General features: G+C 38.0%; 1 protein-coding gene across 1 annotated transcript in view; it reads left to right on the plus strand.

The window, feature by feature from the left end:
• Window positions 1-1,046: 1,046 nt before the first annotated feature.
• LOC134569126 (interleukin-12 receptor subunit beta-2-like) overlaps window positions 1,047-25,172 on the plus strand; it is a 29,096-nt gene continuing 4,970 nt past the window's right edge. The window contains exons 1-14 of the mRNA XM_063428031.1: window positions 1,047-1,083; window positions 2,176-2,454; window positions 2,893-3,007; window positions 5,254-5,441; window positions 8,487-8,626; window positions 9,441-9,588; window positions 13,410-13,489; window positions 14,992-15,208; window positions 18,530-18,724; window positions 20,497-20,598; window positions 21,597-21,755; window positions 22,310-22,479; window positions 23,360-23,502; window positions 24,872-24,971. Coding sequence (XP_063284101.1) covers window positions 1,056-1,083; window positions 2,176-2,454; window positions 2,893-3,007; window positions 5,254-5,441; window positions 8,487-8,626; window positions 9,441-9,588; window positions 13,410-13,489; window positions 14,992-15,208; window positions 18,530-18,724; window positions 20,497-20,598; window positions 21,597-21,755; window positions 22,310-22,479; window positions 23,360-23,502; window positions 24,872-24,971 — 2,064 coding nt within the window. The 5' untranslated portion in view covers window positions 1,047-1,055. The remainder of the gene's footprint in view (window positions 1,084-2,175; window positions 2,455-2,892; window positions 3,008-5,253; window positions 5,442-8,486; window positions 8,627-9,440; window positions 9,589-13,409; window positions 13,490-14,991; window positions 15,209-18,529; window positions 18,725-20,496; window positions 20,599-21,596; window positions 21,756-22,309; window positions 22,480-23,359; window positions 23,503-24,871; window positions 24,972-25,172) is intronic.

Raw genomic sequence — 25,172 nt, forward strand, 5'->3', positions numbered from 1 at the left:
AGTACATCTTTGGAGGTCTTTGGTGGGCCCTAGTGCACTTGGTAAGACCAAGATGATTTGTTTCACCTGCATGGGTATTAGTAGTGTGTAGAAGAGTCGTTACATGTAATGCAGGAGTTCCTCTGCCACAATCTCTTCCAGCACCCCACAAATACAGAGGTTACAAGCCCTAGCCCCATCCTCAAAAATCACCTGCCTTGGCAAGGGCTGCATTGGTGGCCAGTTGTGCAACACAGACCCCTCTATCATCCTCCACCAACGCTTTGGAGCCTGTTAAAGTTGCCACCTCCTCCTGCGCAACCGCCACATTGGCCTAGATTAGAACAATGTCCGGATGTCCTTAAGGCTTTAATGTCGACCTTACTAGATGGAGCGTTCTTTCCCCTCTCAGAGGGTGTAGGCAAGGTCTCCCAACTCAGACAAGTGTCACTTATTATACCCCAATGCTGCGGTCCTTGGTGGAGGCCAATAAATAGTCCACAGTGTGCACCATATTGTGATGAGTAGGCTTCTGTGTCTACTGCAGTAGAGCACCAATATCCTGCGATGGTCATCCCGGCCCTGGATCGGTCCTGTGCTTTTTATACTGACACCACATAGTCTTCCCTCACAATGAGGAAGGCAATTATTTATATCATGATACGGCAAAAATTACACTTTGTTAAGATTAAACGCAGAGCTCCGGGTGTACATGTCTATCTCCTACAGGTGCTGTGTTTCCCCCACACCAAAGATTGTCTGTTTTGTTGTGAAATCTGCACTTTCCTTCTCAATTCTCCACAATTCCCAGTTTAGTGACTGTCCCGGCGGGTTACCAGGGATACAGTTATGTGTCTTTTGCAGGTTGCCTGAGTAGGTTAGGAAATGTAGTCAATAGAAGCTGGTTTGCTACAGTTTGGTTATCCCTAGGTAACCAATATTTGGTCATGTTTCTTTTCAGTTTTGCGTGACTGATATTCTTTTTTTATTATTATTTCAGTAATGCAGGCCGTGCAAATGCTCTGCCTATGGAGAGTGGATATTGGGAAAAATGGTTACTCATCAATGTTTTTGTCATGTGGCTTCTACTGAATACAAAAGCAGGTTAGTGTGGAAAAGTAAATTTTACGGCAACACCTTGTAGTAAAGAATTGTAGTGAATCAAAAAACAAACTGCTAAATTTTAAGGAACACCTATAGTTTCAGAAATACAAACCTGTATTCCTGACACTACAGTGTACAAAAATGCATTTTAGGTTGTCGGTCCCCCTTTGCCCTTGTTAAAAGGTAATAAAACTTAAAATAAATTTGGCCCCCGCAGCTGGCTCCGTCCCCGCTCTGCTTCCTTGGCTGATATCTTCAAAATTGACAATCTCAACCAATGCAATGCTTTCTTGTAGGAAAGAATTGAGAGGCTATTGTGCATGCGCTTTGCCAATCAGCATCTACTCACAGAGATGCATTGAATAAGTACATCTCTATTAGGAACGTGCAGCCTCTCCATGCAGATGGTGGAGACGCTGAACGTCAGAACTGCACACTTTGCAGCACTGAACCAGGAAGCACTTCTAGTGGCCGTCTGAGTGTTCCTAGGCAGTAATGTAAACACTGCCTTTTCTCTGAAAAGGCAGTGTTTACATTAAAGTGCCTGCAGGGACATACTATACACACCAGTAGATTACGCTGCTCTGGTGACTGCAGTGTCCCTTTAAGAATTTTGAAAAATTCTCTAACTCAGCTATAGCTTGGGTATTTTAGCCTCAATTTTGCAATTCTGTTTTCAGTTCACTGCAATCCAGTGTTTATTGAACCCCATTATATTATTTTTATTGCAATTAAAGAGAAATTAGAGGCATCTCTAAATAATGTATAGTTTCACTACTACTACAGTATGTGCGTATAGACCATGCCCTGCAATATCACCAACACAGCCTTGCATGAAAAAAATGGTTTCATTTTAAATCAGATGTTAACTTATTTTAGAAGTTTATATCTCCTGCTCTAAAAATTTTTACTTTAAACACACACAGCAGACTCCTGCAGGGTCTAGAAGACTATTAACAGAGCAGACACAAATTCTGTGGCTTAAAGAACTAGATCAATTTTAATGAGTAAAAACAAATACTGTAAAAATTAAACTATTGTAGTAGACCATGGTAGCCACTAACCCTGACACTTTTTGGGTTTTTCCCCTAGCATCAGGATGTAGAACAGCAAAAATGTCAGCAATTCCTGGCACAGTGTTAAATCTGGGATCTTCTGTCAGCATTACCTGTACCTTAACCAGAGACAGTAAGAATTGTCCAACAATATTTAAAAGAAAAAGCAGGTCAATGATGAACAATATTTGCAGCAATAATGCTTCCAGCGTGAGCGTACAAGACATCAACCCGTCTCCTGGTGATACAATATATACATGTCACCTGAGACCCGTCCAGGACCGGTCAGTTTGCATGATAAAGATCTCTGTTGGAAGTGAGTATCTTAATAAATTCCCAGATTTTACTATTTACATGATGTAAAGTCATAATTTTATTAACGACACGGAGGCGAGTATTATGCAATCTCTCTTTTTTACTTTATTCCTCAGCAACAAAGAAAAAAAATAACTGAAAGAGAAAATATGAATAATATGAATAATATATAACAGATACAACCAGCTCTGCCTAGTAACAGGGCATAATAGGAGCCTCCGTGTCATTAATAAAATAATAAGTGGTTGTATCACGGAGCGTCACGGTTTAATTCTCTCTCCCCTGTTATCATTGCATTCTCCAGACCTAAACACAGATTTCAATTTGTTCTGGAGTGCGCATTTAAATGATAAAGTCATTACTGACCTTTTATTTGAATATGAGAAAAACTATTAAAATGCTCTGAAATTATTTTTTTATATTCCCCGTCTCCTGGCAGAGTCTCCAGACCAGCCTACGATAGTGAATTGTGGAAACGAGGAGGAAAATAGTACAATGTTGTGTTCGTGGACAACTGGAAGTGAAACCTACATCAAGACAGCATACACTTTACAGTTGGGTATTTGTGTTTGAATGACACACTAAAGGGATACCTTCACTTCTTTCACCTACAACTTGTTTTAACCTGTTTGTCACGCGACGGTTTGTCTTCTTTTAAATTCATGTAACTGATTTACAAATTGACATCACATCAAAATGACATCACAATCCATTTAAATCCTGGCACAGCGAAGGCACACAATGCAAAACGGGAGGAGAGACAGAAACATTGGGGATTATGTATAAAATGTGTGGTGTTCTTAAAAGTGGTGCAAAGATGTAATAGGGGAGAAGTCACCAATGGAATGTGCCTGCTGGTTCCACTGGTTTCCATAGTGATTGCCCAACTTACTTTTTAGAGCATGGCACTTTTTATGCCTAATCCCATATGTTTAATTGCTTTCTCTGCCTAGTAGCACGATAAAGACGTGTTAGGTTCTGCATTTTTTTTTTACACCTCTCAAGTACAACATTGTTAAAGGAACACTATAGCATTTGGAATAGAAACATGTATTCCTAACGCTATAGTGTTCTAGTCCCTATTTAGATTCAGCTCCCCTCCCTCAAACTGCATAAAAAAAAAACTAGGGAAAAATAAACATTTTACGTACTGTTTTCCGGAGCCGAGACTAACTCAGTGCTGCTGCCGGCACCTCCTGGCACAACGGTCATTCAGCAGGACCACTTCATTGAGAATAAATGATCTGGGTGCCTTAACTGTCCCTTTAGGGGATAAGTAATATATATTAAAAATCTCGAGACGTGACAGGTTTCCTTTGACAGTGGCTTTCACTAAACCTGGGCTGGAACTATCCAGAAATGATTTTGAAGTTGCTAATCTTAGGTCAAAACAATACCTTAGAGTCACCTACTTTTCACCTATAATTTGAAACATTGCACTTTTTAGCACTGTGCACTTTATCGCACATTGTGCAATATCCACTTTAATATTCTTTAACTTTTTTTCACTTATCTATTTATCCTCATTCTGTCTAGTTAGTTTTAACAGGGAGAGAGGGTTGCTCTATACGTCTTTCCTGATTTCTAATATCTAGTGAATTAATACTCTGTCTTTCTTTGGAGGCTGTGGACCAGACGATCTATTTCACTAATGACAGCCCACTGTTTGAATAGGTAATTGTATCCACTCGTGTGAGCATGTGTTACTTTGTGTCTTTATATCACACAGTAGGGACATAGTGACCACCTTCTAAGAGACTACGTCCCCATCCCCCTTTTTACTGTTGTATTCTACACTAGACGCCATTGGCATGGTGAGAGATACCGTATGATCGATACTAGATATTGGACTCCGTGAATAAAGCCTCAGATCACATATCATTCTAATGCCTAAAGTAACTTGTGGACAAAATAAGTGTTCGTAATCAAATGCAATTCTTCTGTTGAAATCTTCTAGTGTAGGGTTGATTTTTTGAAAAGTTTCTACGTTGTAGTATACTATGGGTTACTTTTATATCTAGTGACGTATAATTAGATTTTGGGAGCTTCCCTAAACATACCAGATAGCTTTTCCCATCTCTTTTGGGAGAACAACTGACTGTTTGTATTTTGAACGGTCTTGCCCTGGGACCAACTGGTGATTTGGCCTGTTTTTTATTCAGACCAAAATATTAGTTTTTCTCCTGCAATTTGAAATTAATTTTGAATTCATACTGAATTCTTGACAATCCAGATCCTTGTTATTAACTCTATATAATCATTTTTTTCTAAAATAATCAACATATTAGAATATCCAACTACCTATTTAAATACATTATCAATCTACAAACTGTATATCAACTAATTTTCATTTTATTTTATTTCCTACACTAACTTACCAACAAGTTATAGCTAACTGATTTCCCGATAACACACCGCCACAACAATAGCTATTTACACTTGGCCTAACCATGATAAAGAGATTTATTTTTTTTTAATAATCAAAACATAAGCTGACTCTGAGTTTACAAGTATATATCTTTAATAAAAAACGCTTCCTAGGAATTTTAAGACATTTGGGACATTGTCTATATAGTTACTTCCAATCACAAACTTAGTGTATATGGGTTTTTTTCAGTGAATGTGTCATTCTGTTAATTTGAATTTGATATGAAGCAATTCTGAGTCTTTAAATGTAGGATAGACGACGGACGTGATATATTTATAAAGGTGTTTAGTGACTGTGGACTCCAAATTTGTGTGGGTGGCTTTAGGTTGTTTATTTACACTGTGTGAAATCCACTATTTTATTGTGTTTCAGGGTTTGCCAGGGAACATCATGCACTGACCATGCACTTATCTCTGGAGGGTACGGAGAACGTGGAATACGGTTTATGAAGTTTCCGTTCATCATGAGACGCGGGGAGGATTTTATAGTTAAAGTTGCAGCATCTAATGGTCTGGGTACAAACTCCTCGCTGCCACATACATTCGCATATTTTGATGCAGGTGTGTATAAAGGGTACTGCTGAATATGGGCCCAGAGGTCAGGGGAACATGTAAGTGGTATTATCTTACACATCTTCACGCAACTGTGAATTTAGTATTGGGTAAAAGGATAGTGAAAGAGTGTGGGAACACGCAAAACTGGAGGGTCGCAGCTGCTCCCACATGCCAGCCTCAGGAAGGTTAGCACCAATAATGTACTTATTAATTTCTTTTTTTTTGTAACGCACCACCATATTCAGCAGCACGGTACAACAGCAGATACGCAATTAACTGACATTCAGCATCAAAAGCTGAAGTTTGCCACTCCATATGCTGAGGACTACATCTCCCAGGATGCTCTAGCAGACAGGAACTGCTTTAATGTGGTTTAAAGGACAATGAAGCAGTCTGGGTGCAGTGGCACCTTTTAACCCCGCAATGTAAAACATTACAGTTTTTTTTTTTTTAAATTACAGTGGTGTTTACATTGCAGGGTTAAATCCACCTCTTGTGGCTGTCATAGTGGCAGCCATTGGAGGCGCTTCTGTGAAACTGGCCGAGAAAAACTCCATAACGTGATGCGGAAGCTCAACGTAAAGCACTAGTTACAATTCTGTAGGATTGTTTTGACTGATGGATTGTGGGTAAATTAGCTTAACCACTGAAATGGAACATTGCTTAAAGAATTGTCTCTGAAAATAAAGTGTAGCTCATGATCTCCCTAACTTTAGAGAGAGAAAAAAGCTGTTTGTTTTTTTTAAATCATGTCTATGTAAAATATTCTGGAAAATACTTATCTACCTCATCTTCTTCCACCACAGTTTAAGTCCTCTGTTGGTCAGAGAGTCCCATTCATATCTGTTTAATCTCTAATGTGTTTTCACACCAACTACTGTGTTCAGTGTGAGGCCAAAAATACCACAAAGATGTAGTTGTCATGGACCGTACTCTCCGACGGACGAAGGACCTACAAGGTGGTAAGCAAATAGACACGGATGTGGTAGTAAGGATTTTTCATTACATTTTAGATAAAGATAATTTTTGAAAATCTCCCCGCACACTCAGACAATACACACACAAGATTCAGCCACACTCAGACTCCCCTACACACACACACACACACCACTACAGCCACTTCGAACACACTCACACACAACATTCAATAACATAAACACAGTCACCGCACACACAATATTGTACAATCGTAATTTGATGCTGGTGTAGATAGATGTAGTTCAGAAGTTTTACAGTAGATATAATTATAGTAGATATCAGATGTAAAAAAATGACATTTAAGATAATAACTGCAACTGTGTTATACAGAGACAAACTTTATCACACAGAAGGAAATAATCCCACCCGCCCATCCATCTACCCAAATAATATAAATCACATATTGTTGTATAAATGTACAGATATGCTATGATGTTAAAGGAACACTATGGTGTTAGGAATACAAATCGGTATTTGTAGAACTGCAACGTTTTACATTGTAGGGTTAAGAGGACCGGGACACTGCACCCAGATTATTTTAATGAGATTAAGTGGTCTGGGTGACTATAGTGTGCTTTTAAGCATGCTTTGATACCTTGTAACATATACAATACACGTGATGGATTCATTTTAAGAAATACAAACAATAAAATGCTACCTGCTTCTGGTCATCCTGTGGTTTGAGGCAGGAACAGGTCAGGAAATAATGACACATTATAATAGCTTCCTGTGCTACATGTGACCTGAATTGTTTGGTAAAACACAACTTAACCTCATCATTGCTGGGAAAATTTGCAATGCTTAAGAAACCCTTTAACCGAACCAGAAAGTGAAACTTGGGATGCATGTTCCATTAAAGTGAATCCAACGCCTTAGAAAACATCCTGTACTACACGTGTCTGTAACGAAAATATACCCCAACACGCAGAATTCAACTCAACAAAAGGCAACACAGAGGGGAGATACGTCTACTGGACCTTAGAATGGCCGGACTCGACGTATATGAGAGGAGTACAGAGTCAAGAGCGTTCCGAGGTCTAGGGCACAAAGAGACAGCGTAACCTAGGACTAGCCGGGGTCTGGTACACAGTAAACAGCAAGCCGGCAAACAGAACAGATAAGGATAAAGAGATAACGTAGTCAGAAACAAAGCCAAGGTCAAGTACGAAGGAACACAACTGAACACAACAAGCGCTAAAGGGAACTGAAACAGAAACCACGATAGGGCAAGGAACTAAGGGAAAAAGGTAAGTTTAAATAGCTTCTAAACTAATGTGATTGGCTCCTGTCATATCCACACCCCCAAAAGGTAAGTGTATGGGGAGTGTGGCATGACAGGGGCCAATGGGAGCCTTTTGGCAATTTAGGCTCCCACTGTCTCTTTAAGAGCGCGCCCGAGACTCGCGGCGTGCTATTAGATTCAGGCGGGACACGTGGCCACTTCTCGTGGTCACTGCCAGCCTTCCTATTGACGCCGTCGGGTGAGCCGCACGCGGCTCGTGCAGCAGCAGGACCTCGCGCGGCTCGAAGAGAGGACCGCGGCCGGCCCCTGGATAAGATAAGTAACGCTACAGTGTCGCAGCCTTCTACAGAGGTCACATGAAAGTCTCAGATATCACAAAGCATACTGCGGACATGTGTTGGTTGTTTATAAAGAGCAATGTCTGGGCAAAGTTATAACTTCAAACTTGTAGAACTCAGTTGGAACTTTCCATTGGTTTCCATGGCGATTGCACAACATTAGAACTCTGTTTTAGAATTGTTAAGTACTCCTTGGTGTAGAGAGACTGGAGATAAAATATATAGCAATAGTTAATAGTCCTGAATTTTAGTGTCTGATACACCAGCATCTTATTAATTATTGCTCCATTCTGGTAGTCACAGAGTTAAATGTTGATGCCCAGAGCCTTGCTGGTCAGTGGTTCAGTCTTGTAGACTAGTATCCGTATTGTAATCACATTTAGTGCACATAATGTCCTCAGGTACAGCTGTTTGATGTTTCCTCTTCGTCACGTTTCCTCCTATCTCCACATCTATATTTCAGTTTCTCAATTAATATTATCTCTTTCATAGTGAAACCAAGTCCACCACAAGATATATTAATAGAGTTTAATAACGCTACAAGTAGCTGCAACATCAGCTTTCTCGATCCGCAAGATTCCCAGCATTTCCGGTTAAGATATCGACCCATCCATGACAGATCTTGGAATGAGGTAATACATCATTATATGAGGACTTGCTGTCGTTGTGAATTTTTGAAGACTTGAGATTTTCAATGTAATCTCATGAAATGTAAATTGGAATTTGAAACAAAGATTGAGCTGATGGGTTGAAAAGTCAACTAGTTCATTAGTCTATACATTGTCCATCTAATAACAAAGGATTATTTATTTCCTTGTCTGCCCCAAGCTCCATTGAACTCTTCCCCCATATTTGTCTCCTTCAATTACTAAAAAAGTTATTATTTTTATGTACAACTTCCTAATGTTATCTGCAGGTTCTAACCTTCCTTCATGTCTTCTACTGGCAACCCTACCATTTCAGAATTAGGGTTTCCATCCATGACCTACAACACAACCACACTTGGCTTAATATAATATCTTTGGGCCTAGTTCCTAGTTTCTTTGGGCCATTGTTGAGCCAAAGTGGTTTGTAGTTTAGGTCCAGAATGGGTCAAATATAACCACACATGATTCTTTTAATCTACCTATGCAGGTACATGGTCTGTATAGTTCTTAAAGACCCCAGTTGACTTCCCATCCTATAAGGAAGACAAGGCCTCCAAAATTTAACCTGGATATGTAAAGTGAAACCCATGTAGAAAAAAGAGATATGAAAAGTGAAACCCATGTAGAAAATAGAGACTTCAAAATATTACTCTCTGATAAGTGACACCAAAATATAGGAAATGTAGGGTTGTCTCTGATTTTACTGGAGTTTAGAGATGTTATTTATGGACTGTTTAATGGTTAAACTGTTATTCAATATATTTACTTTAAATGTCTCCTTCCAATGTGATTCATGTAGGTGGACATTCTAGGAACCAAAATCTATAATCTGCCCAACCTGATTCCATTTACAATCTATGAGTTCCAGGCTTCATGTAAATTCTTAGTCAATACTGGGAAATGGAGCAACTGGAGTGATCCAGTGATAACCCAAACTCCAGAAGATGGTAAATACGTCAAATTACTTGAATTTTTAGAGGTTAAACAAATTAGTGCATGTTGTCATAATATGTGTCAAATAAATCACAATGCCATTTATAAATCAGTTTATAGGTTACAGGCAGGGCTGCCACCAGAAATGTTTGGGCCCCTGATGCAGCCCAAGGTCTGGTCCTCCAGGGGCCCAACCCTTGAGTCCGCCCACATGACCCAGCCCTGAGACCGCCCACATGACCCACGCCCAAATCCACCCACAGGACCCATCCTGAATGCACCCACAAGGATGAAGTGTGTGTACTCAAAGATAATGCACCTTGGATGTAAAAACCCAAGGGCAGAGTACAGAATATTTGATAGAGTCCTAACCTCAACATCTGAGGAAAGGGATTTAGGGGTGATTATTTCTGATTACTTAAAGGTAGGCAGACAATGTAATAGAGCAGCAGGAAATGCTAGCAGAATGTTTGGTTGTATAGGGAGAGATATTAGCAGTAGAAAGAGGGAAGTGCTCATGCCATTGTACAGAACACTGGTGAGACCTCACTTGGAGTATTGCACACAGTACTGGAGACCCTATCTTCAGAAGGATATTGATACTTTAGAGAGAGTTCAGAGAAGGGCTACTAAACTGGTTCATGGATTGCAGGATAAAACTTACCAGGAAAGGTTAAAGGAACTTAACGTGTATAGCTTGGAGGAAAGACGAGACGGGGGGATATGATAGAAACATTTAAATACATAAGGGGAATCAACACAGTAAAGGAGGAGACTATATTTAAAAGAGGAAAAACTACCACAACAAGAAGACATAGTCTTAAATTAGAGGGACAAAGGTTTAAAAATAATATCAGGAAGTATTACTTTACTGAGAGGGTAGTGGATGCATGGAATAGCCTTCCAGCTGAAGTGGTAGAGGTTAACACAGTAAAGGAGTTTAAGCATGCGTGGGATAGGCATAAGGCCATCCTAACTATAAGATAAGGCCAGGGACTAATGAAAGTATTTAGAAAACTGGGCAGACTAGATGGGCCGAATGGTTCTTATCTGCCGTCACATTCTATGTTTCTATGTATGTTTCTAATTTCTATAACGGGGATGCATGTACCAATAAAGGACAAACAAATTAATCGATAACATAATTGCTAATTATAATTTTATTCCACTTAGAGCTAGTAGCAATTAAATAGCAAGTTGCTATTAAATTTCATGACTGCACAAAATTAATCACTGATTAGAACAGTTTTAGCGTGTAAGCATTTCTAAAAATTTCACAGTAATGAGTTATTTTAGCATGTTTTGGGGTTTGTTTGTTTTTTAAGTAATATTTATTATGCGTTTTGTTATTTACGATTTATCACTTTAGTGCAAGGATACTTATAACCATTTTGTTTTACCAAGAAAAAAAAAACAATAAAAAACAGGTTTAAACAAAGTTATAACTTTTTCCCCACAAATCTCATTTTATGATTGCTTAATTTGGGAAATCTTTTAGTAAATGCTGAATCACTAAATCTTCCATTAACGTGCAATCATCTCTCTCTCTAAGATTACTAAAATCTGCTAATGGTGTTTTATGCTATACGTGTGTTAAATGTGTAAAAATAATGTATTGCTTGGTAATCGCAAGACACACTTGAAAATAACAGAAATACGAATGTATTTTTCCATATAAAAACATTTCCTAAATGAACCAACATTTAAAAATTGCCAAGAGAATTCTGTTAGTGCCACAGCAGCCTTGCATTAATAAAAAAAATTTTTTTAAATGAGGTTTATGTTTAAAAAATAAAAATGCATCTGTCTTATCTAATATAATGCCACGGCAGCTCCTCATTAATGCTTTTAATAAAAGGCTTAATTAACATATGTTAGATCCCACTGTGGTTTGCTGACGCAGTCGATTTGCGTTTGAATTCTCATTCTTCCCACTGTGTAAAACTGCCTCATTGTTTTCTATTTTTTTGATGCGTCATGGGTTGTGGATTAAAAGGTGTGATATCATTCTTAGCAAGTTTCATTTTCGTGTGATACAATTAATCTTATGTTCACTCCTACTGGCAACCCAAAGACTCACCTTTAAGGATCCTGTGAACTCGTTAAAGGGTCACCAGGGAACGCTACGTCCAAACTCTTTTTTTGAATAGCAGATATTTCGGGAGAATTTGTTCTCCCCACCTGGTTTCGCAGAGTGACTTTGATCATTGAGGAAATCAGTTATTTTATTGCGATTGACATTTCCTGTCTGTACTTTGCTCAAACTGAATCTAACAACCTCAGAGTAGGTTAAAAACCCTAAACCCGAAACGTAAATAATAAATAGATAAATAAATTATACAGACGGTTGCTTCCAGTAGACTTAACAAAAGACTGAAGAATTTTGCATTAAAAAAAAAATCAAACAAATATTAAGAGACTTTAAAAAAAAAAATTTAAAAAAAAGCTTCTGTTATTGAATCACTTGGTTTGGGGTATAAATGGAATATATGGTTTCACATAATTCCGGCAAACCAAAAATAAGAAAAGGATAAATCAGAAGGGTTCGATTAACAAGACAAAAATGCCATATCCTCACAAAATTGCTGCTGCAAGAAAAGAGATCGGTCTCTAGACATAGAAAACATTGTATAAATTGAATCCTTACTAAATAACAAAGGGTCACTACTTTGTTATTTAGTAAGGATTCAATAAAGACATATGTCAACTATTTAATTTTGTTTAACTAAGGGCACTAGCCAATGCATTAGAAAGTCTATTTTTTCATATTTCCCCTCCGATATACACACCATACCTACTAGGAATTTGTAGGTATTATTTTACTATTGTTGTCTATTCAATTTTGCTGTCAGCTTTAGATCTCCTTAGTAGGAGGTCATTTCCATTTTTCACTTCTGGAACGTTAACTCCTTCTGTCCTGATCAGCTTCCCTCTTTTTGCTATCATCCGCCCGCACTTCTCTAGTCCGTACGACATTCCGATGTCCTTGCTGTATATCCCAGTTAGGTGGATCAGTGAGTCAATGTCTCGCTCATTCTTGGCATACAGTTTGATGTCGTCTATGTAGCGTAGGTGACTTTTGGTATAAAAGCTATGTTTAAAATAGCAAGAAATTACCGTGGGAAACTGCAGAAATGTGGGCAGGAAACCATACAAAGTTTCAGTGCTGTTTGTGCTTATTTGTGTAGTTATGGAAAGGCAATTCAATAAAATTCTGTTTAGAATAGATATTGTACTCCATCTTTGGGAAGTATGAAACCAGAAGAGGAGAGGCCAGGACTAGAGAGAGGGAAGGACACTGCCAAAAGAGACACATCATTTGGACTAGTAGCCATGGTGAATCTAGAGAGTTCTTTTCACGGAATGCAAGTTTAGCTAATTGTGCTCTTGTGCTATAATTTTGGGGGATTTTTATCTGGTGTCCTCAGGAGCAGATCACTATAGAAAAAAACCCAGAAGGGTAAGACAGAGGAGGTTTAAGAGATGGTAGAGTTATACGTGCTTTATTTTTAAATATCACATTTATTGAAGTGATTCATCAAACACAGGAAGTAAACAATATTTCAAAGAAAATCTTAATTGCCAGGAACAGTAGGTTTCAGGGAAATTAAATAAAACTAGTACAAAGGAGGGCCTCAAAATATTTTTTTTCGATTATTTAGTAACAATATGCAAATAACCGATATTGGGATTTTCAAAATCTAAATAAAATGGTTTAACCCCTTAAGGACCAAACTTCTGGAATAAAAGGGAATCATGACATGTCACACATGTCATGTGTCCTTAAGGGGTTAAACATTTTTTAACATATTTTTTTTTCTTTCTTCCAAAATAGTGCCAGTTGGGAAGGTCGACATCTGGTACAGATTACGGAACGTTGATGATAATACAAAGATTATAAATCTTTTCTGGAAGGTATGATTTTAGTATTTTCCAAACAGAATTACATGAGATATTAAAATTTGAGTTATTTATATGACAACACGCTTAAAATCATACAGGGTTTTAATAAATCAATGTTAAATCAAAGTGAATTTCAAGTTTAAGGTCAGAGTAGCTAAATGAAAAGCATTGGGGACTTTTTTTTTTACCAAATGCGGTTATTTTGACCTTACGTTTCAAATTCACTTTAAATGTTCGATTCAATGCAGATTCTTACAGGACTATATACTAAAGTGATCATTCTTAGGGACTCATACTTGCATTCCAAATGTAATGCCAAAATAGCTGAATTGGAAACATTCTACAAGTCAGCTATGCTTCCAGTTTGGTGTAAAATGTGATATTCACTTTGAATTCCCGACAAGTCTCACTTTAGTATATTAGTGAGACTTGCCAGTAAAAGAGGACATTTTCAGTGAGTCTCTGCATCAATGAACAAATTTTCAATAACTCAAGTAGACTCGACAGACTTCCAGCCTCAAAATTGTAGAGTACTGGGATGAATAAAGAGATTCTCAAAATCTCAAAGGAGAATTAGCAAGCAGTCAGGAAAAAAATATATAGACTATAAGGTATTGGGGGACTGGATTTGTAGAGTGTCAGGAGTGAACTGTCAGATTTGTAGAGTGTATGGAGTGAATTGGCAAACTTGTAGAGTCAGGAGCGAATTGGCAGATTTGTAGAGTGTATGGAGTGAATTGGCAGATTTGTAGAGTGTATGGAGTGAATTGGCAGATTTGTAGAGTTTCAGGAGTGAATTGGCAGATTTGTAGAGTTTCAGGAGTGAATTGGCAGATTTGTAGAGTGTATGGAGTGAATTGGCAGATTTGTAGAGTGTATGGAGTGAATTGGTAGATTTGTAGAGTGCATGGAGTGAATTGGCAGATTTGTAGAGTGTCTGGAGTGAATTGGTAGATTTGTAGAGTGCATTGAGGGATTTGGCAGATTTGTAGAGTGTCTGGAGTGAATTGGTAGATTTGTAGAGTGCATGGAGTGAATTGGTAGATTTGTAGAGTGCATGGAGTGAATTGGTAGATTTGTAGAGTGCATGGAGTGAATTGGTAGATTTGTAGAGTGCATGGAGTGAATTGGCATATTTGTAGAGTGCATGGAGTGAATTGGTAGATTTGTAGAGTGCATTGAGTGAATTGGCAGATTTGTAGATTTTCAGAAGGTTGTACACACTTTTTTTAAACTGTGATTTGCAGTGAATGGGTAGAATAATAATGAATATATTTTCTGAATAGATGGGCAGATTTTCAGAGTGGAAGTACAGATTCCCAGGTTGAATATACAGATTTCTCTGATTAAACCTCATTCTTAACTGTGTTAAACCTGTTGATACACGACTGTCCAACATCTCTGCTTCTTCTGTGTTTGGTCTCAGAATTCACAATAAATATATTTTCCTAAACATGTTGTGCTGCACATCAGTAGCCATTTTAAATAAATTTAGCATTTATTTTGTATTTCAGAATATGACTTTATCCCAATCAAGGGGGGTGATCCTGTATTACAATGTGTTTTTTTACAATGAGAATTATAGGAGCCCTGCCAATAAAATCACCACGAAAAACACGTGGCTTGCCACAGACATCGACGTGACAATATGTATCATAACTGTGTCAGCTTATAACTCGAAAGGAAACTCCCCTCCCACGTACGTTAATGTAACTGCTCAGCGTGTTTCAGGTAAATTTTCTCGGTGTTTGAAATTCTTCATTTACAAATGTATCTGTGGTCCAGACTCTTTTCATGCAACGTTTTGTAACATCAAAAGTTTTTAAAAGTTCTCTTACTGGAATTCATCGCTTTGTATAGTGGACAATTCTACGCTCGGCCCGGCATGAAATTTTGAATATCAGACTTGACTACTTTACAGAAAAATAAGAGTGTTTTTTTATATAACTGGAAATTGTGGATAATTTAGTAGGGAGTTGCTTTAAGAAACAATTAGTGGAACTGGACAAATTCTCCAACAGTTACTCTTCCAGCTGTGGAATTTTGGGGTAACTTTTTCAATTTCTCTGCAATTCATGGTGTGAGTAACCCAGCTGGTAGGTGTTTAGGAGGAGCTGTTAAATGCCAGAAAACTAGAATTACCATATTCTCATATTCTGGTAGAACACTAGTGCCTATTATTTAGGATTTTGCTGTTCCATGGAATCTTTACTAAAGATATTAATGTGTCCAATCCTGTGCCCAATCTCTACTTTCTTGCCCTCTGCTCCACCAATCAATGTATTTGCCTGTCTGCCCCGCTCTCAGAGAACACTAGTTGATGACCGCCGCTGTGTAGACATGCCAAGCTGAACCGAGATGTACTCTACTTGGCGATGAAATGAAGTGTAAATGAATGACACTTGGGCAACATTGCCATCTTCAGGATCCAACGTCATGCTGGGCTTAATCTCCTGTAACCATCCTTTTAGTGAATTACCAGAGGAATTTTAACTTCTTGACCCAACTCTGTAGTTAGCAAATAATTCCCTAACGGAAACTGGATACAAATAACACTAAATATATCTAGAAATATATCCAGCGCACTTACCCGTTCACTGAACAGCAATTTCAAGTCTCTCAGAAAGTTATAGTTTTCTTTAAAAACACCTCACCTGTTAATTAATCTCATAAGAGCAGGCATTAGGCTGCTAGAGTAGAACCTGCCGAGAATGGGGTACATTGACGTTGTGGCAGGCTTATGCAATGTATGATCATATAATGTAACTAAATCCTCATTTGTTTTGTCTAGGTGATGTGTTTTTAAATTAAACTAATAAATTCCGTGAGACTTGAAATTGTTGTTTAGTGAATGATCGATGGCGCTGGATCTTGTATGTAGCCCCAGCAGCACCCTATAATGCATGTATGTTCAGCCGAGCTCAGCCCTCTTGTGTTTTTTTTAAATTATATTTATATATACATATATATATATATATATATATATATATATATATATATATATATATACACACACACAAACATTACTTGGTCTCTTTCTGGTTGTTGTGGCTTGCTTTGTATCAACCATTGTACTATTAAGACAGCAATCTACGCAAGCAATTTATTGGTATCTCTCGCTGCCATTTAAAGAACGCAGTGACCCGATCATCTCTCTAGCAAGACAGGAAGCTGTGGTCTTCACCAAATATTCTGTTTAAGTAACACTTTGAGACTATATTTACCGTTAAAAAGAGAGTGCTTTCATTTAATATGGTGACTCAAACTGATTCTTTCGCTCGTGTCAAATTATCATAAAACCTCACATGAACATAAATAATGCTTGTGTAGTGCGCTAAATTCATTATACTTTTTGATAAAGCAAATCATTTATCATGTCAGGCATGCTATGAGTGATTGAGAAACTCCTCAAATTTCATTTGGCAACAGCTGGAGACTCCAGACACCATGAAAGTTTGCAAAAACATTAATTCCTGTTTTTCCAGATAATTAGGATTTGTTTTAATTATCTCCTAGTGCACAATGTTATACTGCAGTAAATGCTTTAAATATCAGCTTGAAAATGCAGGAGATTATTCAGATTAATACAAACAGGAGTGTGTTTACTAAACACCGAAAACTGAATGGGAATATTCAGGCCAAAACAGGTCCAAACGTCGGTGCAAGCATTTTCTTCGGTTACAACTTGGATATTTTAGCCTGGATTTTTAAGTGAATATTTTTTTTATTATTTTTTCTTTTTTTTTTGTGAATACATTCCTAAATTCTAAATTGCATAGAATCATGGTAAAGATAACCACAGATATATACAGTAAATACCGGTGATTGATCTACAAAAAAAGATAACTTCGTAGTTAAATACAATTAAAACTAATTTGATCACTGAGCAGCCAGAAGTGCACTCACAGAATGGATGGTGGTTAAATGGTCTCTAGGTGCCTTCCCATACATGTTTGGGGGGCTATCCACATATCTCCTTCTGCACCTGCTCACTCTTATGGTATAATTATCTAGGTATCTCCTGGTACCTCCATGGTAGGCGTCCAAAGTATAGTTTATTTTTAAAAACAACTTAAATTAAAAACATTAAAAAAAAAAAAGTGACGAAGCTCCTGTTCTCCAATTGAGTACCTTGAGTGTCTCCACCAGGTCAGAGCTGCTTTCAGGGACCCGTGAATGCTTCAGCCCCAGTTGCTGAAGCTTGACTGGGGTCGCTGAGCACTTCTTCCACCCTGGATCAGGTTGCAGCTCTCTTCTTCCAGATATCTTCCCCTCTGTATTTGCCTCCTCAGCTCCTCTCCCAGCCAGGAGTCCACACCTCTCTGGCTCTCAGACCTAGCTCTTTTTAACTTTTCCTGGAATCCAGGGACCAGCCAACAGGGCCAAAGACTCGGTTACTAAGATGGCGGGTTAAGACCATATGAACTGGGGATGCGCAGTGGAAGTTATCCTGAATAAATCCATTCCGATTAAAATAGATGTAGTTACTAACCGGGCTAAACTTACAGAGATTGACGTGCTGTTAATAGCATACATCAGGAGGCAGGAGAAGAATGCTGTGCCACTGAGTACAGATCTCCTCTTCCCCCTGAGTAGCAAAAAGGTTGTATGGACTTAATTATTTTTTGTGTGGAAAATCGGCAATCACAATCCATAAACATTTAGTTTTTACTTTTGTAAAGTAAAATAAAGCATGCAGGGGGGTGTGCAATGCAACATGTACCTGGTGTGTGCCTATCAATGTGAAATGAAAAGTGTGTCCTGTGTATGCAAAGCAATGTGTGCACAAAGATGTGAAATGGAAGGTATTCATGGTGTTTGGTGTGATTCCACAGAGATGTGTAACGCAGCATGTCCACTGTGACATGTAACGCAATGAATTGTACAATGTGGCACAAAAACAGCAAAAGGGCAAACAAATAGTATCCGATCTAATATAAAGGAGATTACAGTGTGTTTGCAAAATTAAATTGTATTTTGTGAGTGGGTTCCCATGTCAATAGAACATACCGTTTAATACACAAACCCTAAATCTTCACTTTCCTAATACAGATTTAATGTCTCCGATTAATGTTGCTGCTCAAGGAGCTGGTGACAATGTAATAGTGCGGTGGGAGGAGTCTCCGAAGAATGAAATGATGTCCGTGGATTATTTTACCATAGAATGGGTAGAACGTGGTGCAATACACTATAACCATCCAAACTGGATGAAAGTGCCCAGAAATAACAGATCAGCAGTAATATCAGGTAATTAATCTGACCATCTTAAAAATTATTACTTTCTAATGTATCCCTCCACTGTCTGTTATTTATATTGTCAGGTAACACGTCTATCTAACGTGAATGTATATATACAGCTGGTGGACATGTCTACACACGGGGTATGTAGAAAAAGGGGGGAATTGTGGACATACCCAGAACATGCATATCTCAGCAGTGGTGATGCTGTAAAGACCAATATTTATACAAAAATACAGATTAAGGAACATGTCTACTAATGGAGTATGTGGGCCTCAGGATGGTGACATGTCTACTAATGGTGTATGTGGGCCTCCAGATGGTGACATGTCTACTAATGGTGTATGTGGGCCTCCAGATGGTGATATGTCTACTAATGGTGTATTTGGGCCTCCAGATAGTGACAAGTCTATTAATGGTGTATGTGGATCTTCAGATGGTGACATGTCTTCTAATGGTGTATGTGGGCCTCCAGATGGTGACATGTCTACTAATGGTGTATGTGGTCCTTCATATGGTGACATGTCTACTAATGGTGTATGTGATCCTCCAGATGGTGACATGTCTACTAATGGTGTATGTGGGCCTTCATATGGTGACATGTCTACTAATGGTGTATGTTGGCCTTCATATGGTGACATGTCTACTAATGGTGTATGTGGGGCTTCATTTGGTGACATGTCTACTAATGGTGTATGTGGGCCTTCATATTGGGACATGTCTACTAATGGTGTATGTGATGCTCCAGATGGTGACATGTCTACTAATGGTGTATGTGGGCCTTCATATGGTGACATGTCTACTAATGGTGTATGTTGGCCTTCATATGGTGACATGTCTACTAATGGTGTATGTGGGCCTTCATATGGTGACATGTCTACTAATGGTGTATGTGGGCCTTCATATGGTGACATGTCTACTAATGGTGTATGTGATGCTCCAGATGGTGACATGTCTACTAATGGTGTATGTGGGCCTTCATATGGTGACATGTCTACTAATGGTGTATGTTGGCCTTCATATGGTGACATGTCTACTAATGGTGTATGTGGGCCTTCATATGGTGACATGTCTACTAATGGTGTATGTGGGCCTTCATATGGTGACATGTCTACTAATGGTGTATGTGGTACTCCAGATGGTGACATGTCTACTAATGGTGTATGTGGGCCTTCATATGGTGACATGTCTACTAATGGTGTATGTGGGCCTTCATATGGTGACATGTCTTCTAATGGTGTATGTGGGCCTCCAGATGGTGACTTGTCTACTAATGGTGTAATGTCTACTAATGGTGTATGTGGGCCTTCATATGGTGACATGTCTACTAATGGTGTATGTGGGCCTTCATATGGTGACATGTCTACTAATGGTGTATGTGGGCCTTCATATGGTGACATGTCTACTAATGGTGTATGTGGGCCTTCAGATGGTGACATGTCTACTAATGGTGTATGTGGGCCTCCAGATGGTGACATGTCTATGCAGGTGGCTCTCCAGGACCATCAATAGCCTAGGTTTCATTGATTTTCTCATTAGTGTGAGCTTGATTAATCCTTAAATTCTGGTCCTGTGAACAGTCTACACAATATACATTTACTATGAAGAACTGGAATATTTAAATTGTTCTCAGAATATTTTGAGAATATTTCTATTCTCTCTGTCAGATTTTTTTTCATGATCATGTGGGCCCGTGATTCCTTTCTTCAGACTAGAAGGAGATGTTAAATAATCTGCCGTCCAATTGCAACTCGTTGAATCATCTAGCTTGTTTTACTCAGGTAATCTCAAACCCTGGACGTGTTACGAGCTCCGTGTTTACCCAGTATTGGGAGGAAGAGCCGGAATACCTGGGAGAACCTCAGGATCCATCAAAGAGAAAGGTAAGGGTGAATCATTATGCTTGCCAGGGTCCATCCAGTCTCACAATGTATAGGGCGAGGTAGAGAAATCCTGTGGAGGACAGGACGTATATTTATTAAATTAAATTTACTTTATCTGTTTTGTATTATTTATGGAAGCTTTTACTAGTTTAAAAATCCCTAATAAATCAAAGAACATATAGTGAGGGTGGGAGATGAGACATTTTATAGTAGACTTTTAGTTGGACTACTTGCAGGCACGCTCAGAGCGAGAAGCTGGTTAAGTTCATTGCCAGCGCACAGTGCATGCTCTGACAGACAGAATTTTATCACAGGACTAACATTGGGCAGTCCAGAACAGATTTCCAGCCTGCCTAAGTCGTGTGTGCTGGGGCACAAAATTCTAGAGCATGTATAATCCTGGTGGTTGGAATAATCCTTTAAAGGATTTATACCAAATTCCAATCATGATTTAGCATAAGCAGAGCTGTGTCACTCCTCCAACTCTAAATATCCAGGAGATACACGCTGGCACCGAATCATCACTGGTTAGTTTGTGAAAGCAAAGTGTAATATTATTGGGCTGAAAAACAAAGACAATTTAAAAGTGCCTTATTGGGCACATTAAGCAGGATGATTCACTGAAGTGAAAAATTTAAGTGAATCTCAAATTTAAAGACAAAATAGAACAAACTGAAATATAAGTCAGTTATGCTTTCAGTTTAGCTACTCTGGCTTTAAATTTGAAATTCACTTTGAATTTTCTAGGTAGGAATTAGACTTGTGCACAAATGTGTTTCAGCTGGAATAAAATGCTTTTTAATCTGCGCCTAAAGAAATCGATCCTGCCTGGATTTACGTGAGGAGTCTTATTCATCGAGTCATTTGATTTGTTTATTCCAGCTGACACGCATTCCTGCGCAAGTCTCGTAGAAACAGAAAACACTGTGGCATCATTTTTATGGCATAATATTCACCCTGTCTCCTTTTTTTTTTCTCGTGGTGCATTGTTTCTCAAGCTCCACTTTCCAGTCCTGAATTTCACGTTAAAATATTGGATCACCGTAGCGTGTTGGTGACATGGGAAGAGCTCCCCCCCAGAGAGCAAATGGGCTGTATTGTCAAGTACACTATTTATATTAAGAATACAATCTTCGGCTTTACCAGTCAGATTACAAGTGAGTAATTTATATATGACCAAGAAAAAAAATAATAATCAAAATAAAATAAAATAAACATGTTGAAGCGTTTGCATTGATATATATATATATATTTTTATTCTTTATTTTTCAATGACAGACCGTACATAGTATCAACAATAGTACGGCTTTTGCAAAAGCCAAGGTAATGGTTCAGACAGATTTGGCGGACGTATTGTGGTTTATATGCATTCTGTACAGGTTTTTTACCTTTTTTCTTACAAAGAAAGAACCAAATAACATTTATAAGCTACACTTGTATCAAAGGCATTGATAATAATTTAAACGAGTTACAACAGCATTTAATTATTAAAATTGGAATCGTAGAGATTTTAAAAGGCAGTTAAATATTTTTGCCCCAAATTAGAATTTTTTCATCTCGTCCATTTGGACTAAAATGTGCAATTCTCTATTAATGCTAATATTCCAAAATTCGTGTTTAAGTAAGTAAACCCTTATCGTACATAACTAAGTTGATTTAGTCATTTTTTGTCAATTCTACTATTTTACCCTATTTTTGTGTGTTTTCTTAGTATTCCCCACTGAATTGTCAAAGAATCAATACAAGATCACTGACATGAAGCAAAACGTTCACTATCTCATCTGGATGACGTGTTCGACAGGAGGAGGAGAAAGCACTGGGCATCACGAGCGTCAAATATTTATCGACTCGCGAGGTCAGAACTTCAGAAAATCAAACAGATATTGATAAATGTCTTTTCAAATATGTGACCGTTTCCATGTTTAATTAGAATAGCCTTTAAAAAAATTACAACTCAAAAATGCGTTTGTTTTTACCACTGAATTGCAGCTGCGGTGTCACATTAGAATTTCCCACCAACTGTTCTACAATGTGTGATTTTAAAACTATTACTCGACTTTTCTGATACCTTTTGAAGGATTGAAAGACAATGAGCAAGAAAATCTTTAATACATGATTAATCCATCCTTTGCAGAAAATAAATAAAAATTGGAAGGTATTAATGAAAAATTTAAATTCTGTATATTTACAGAATTGTAAATTTTTTGGTATCCTTGAACAGCAAATTCTCGAGACAAACCTGTGACTAGCTCCTGGTGGACCATAGGTAAGTTGTCAAACCATTCACTGACTTTTCGACTACTTGCCCTGGGAAGGAGCAAGGGCACTTCTGGCACCATAGCCACTACAGCATACTGCAGTAGTTATGGTGCTTGAGTGCTCCTTTAAAAGGATACACAAAATACCATAGCCACTACAGCCCCCGCGCTCCAGTTACATGTCCGCATTAACAGTTTTAATTGTGTGCTAGTTTATACAGCATTCAATGTCTGAGTACTTCGGCTGATGTGATTCAATGATCAGCATTTTACAGATCAAGGGAGTGCCACAAGCCCCCAAAGAGACCCTCCGTTTATATCAAACCACTCCAAAACAAAAACCGAAATTAAATAATTTTTTAATAAGCTTTTCAAATTATCACAAAACTTTTCAAATGCTTTATCTAAGGAAGCCCCCATTAAAACAGATTGTGAACACCTGGAAAGCTTATCCGAAAGACATAAATGGATACTTACGATCTGAGATTGATCACTGAGTGAAGATTATTGATTTGCCTAATAAATCTAACATGACGTTTATTTGTGTGCTTCATTCCCAAGATTCCATGAAAATAGTTTTGAGTCTTACGCTGGTACCAGTGATATTGATAACCTGCGCCTGTGCAATCCCATCAGCGAGACGAAGGTAACATATATGTAATCTCTGAAAAAAAATATTTTAAAAATATGGTGTAATGATTGGATTAAATAGGTGGTAAACGAAAATCTTTGTATATTACTTATATAAGTGTATCACAGTAATGTACAGTGTGTATGGGTGTATCACAGGGCTCTACAACAATGACGTTTACAATAATGCATACTGCAAAGCAGTACATCACAGTGTCCCAGAGTAACAAAAATCACAGAGATGTGCAATCAAAAACTCAATGTATACAACTGGCAGGGGGTTTCCCCCAAATCTGATATACTCGGAGTAGTTGGGAAGCAACAGTACGATTTATAGTGACGTCAGCAGTGTGCCAGAAGATGTCTCAGGGTGAACGCATAGCCTTGTCGAGGATTATAGATAAGTAACAGATTTTTGGGGGGGCGCGGTAGGTGATCAACAATATAATTTTCCAACATTGGACTTGTTCCTTTAACAATAGGTGCTGGAAGGCATAAACAAAGAACCTTAAAAGAGGGATAAGACTACACAGATGACTTAATGTTTTTTTAAAGATTCACATTTGTTCACATAAACACTAAAACCGAATATAGAAAGAGGAAGATGTACTTCTGATTTCAAGAGGTTTCACTTAAAAACACAAACAAGATGAATAAATACAAGTTTCAGTTGAAACTTATCTTACAGTGAGCCCTAGTCCGTTGATAACAGAGTTGCAACATTTAGGTCAAAAAGATGATGATTTTTTTTTTTTTTACATAGATATTGCCAATCAATTGTCACTATAACTCACTAACTAACCTTAAAATAAACGTGGCAATTAAACAAACTGAAAAAGTAGTTATAGTAGTAAGTCAAAAGCAATGTGTACCGTACACATACAGAGCACAGGTTATGTATGATTCAAGGAGATCACCTGTTCATGTCTCCTTACACACAGTGCTCTAGGAGGTTGAAACAAAGACTAAAGCAGAGGTGCCCAAAAGATAGATCCCCAGATGTTCCAGAACTACAACTTCCATGATGCTTTGCATGTCCATACATACCTTTTAGAATGTCAAGGCATAAGTTGTATTTTAAAAACATCTGGTGATCTACTTTTTAGGAACCCCTGGCCTAAAGTCCATCAACCCTGAAACCCATCATTTTATGCTGTTGCTACAAATATTTGGATTGTGCATGGATAAAGTTGAAGACTGTTTTTGAAATATTATTATTTAAACCACTAACCATTTTAGAGGAACATTAATACTACATTGTTTATTTTCTAATCAATAAATTGTATTCAAATCATGACTCTAATAAAAATGTAAAAAGAAAATATTGAAATCTGGTGTTGATTTCCAACTTTTCCCAATTGTATTCTCTACGGTTTTCTCACCAGGCTTTTGTACTACCTGTATGCAATTCTTTCTCGATGGGATGTAAAAACCGTCCCAGACCCGGCTAACTCGAACTGGGCTAAACAATACACACAAAACAAGGTAACTATCCCTGTATAACAGTCATCCAGACAGGGTGAATCCTATTTTATGGCCATAGATGTTTCTAAGAGTCAGTTACATCTGATGCAGACTGGGCTACATTTCACTTTTATATTTTCAACCATCTGCATTTTTAAAGGTTTTTTAAATATTTTTCTAGGAATAGAAATGGACAGAGTTGGTAGTATCGACATATTAGTT

This window comes from Pelobates fuscus, chromosome 7 (genome assembly GCF_036172605.1).
Source record: "Pelobates fuscus isolate aPelFus1 chromosome 7, aPelFus1.pri, whole genome shotgun sequence".
In the NCBI taxonomy this organism is placed as follows: domain Eukaryota; kingdom Metazoa; phylum Chordata; class Amphibia; order Anura; family Pelobatidae; genus Pelobates; species Pelobates fuscus.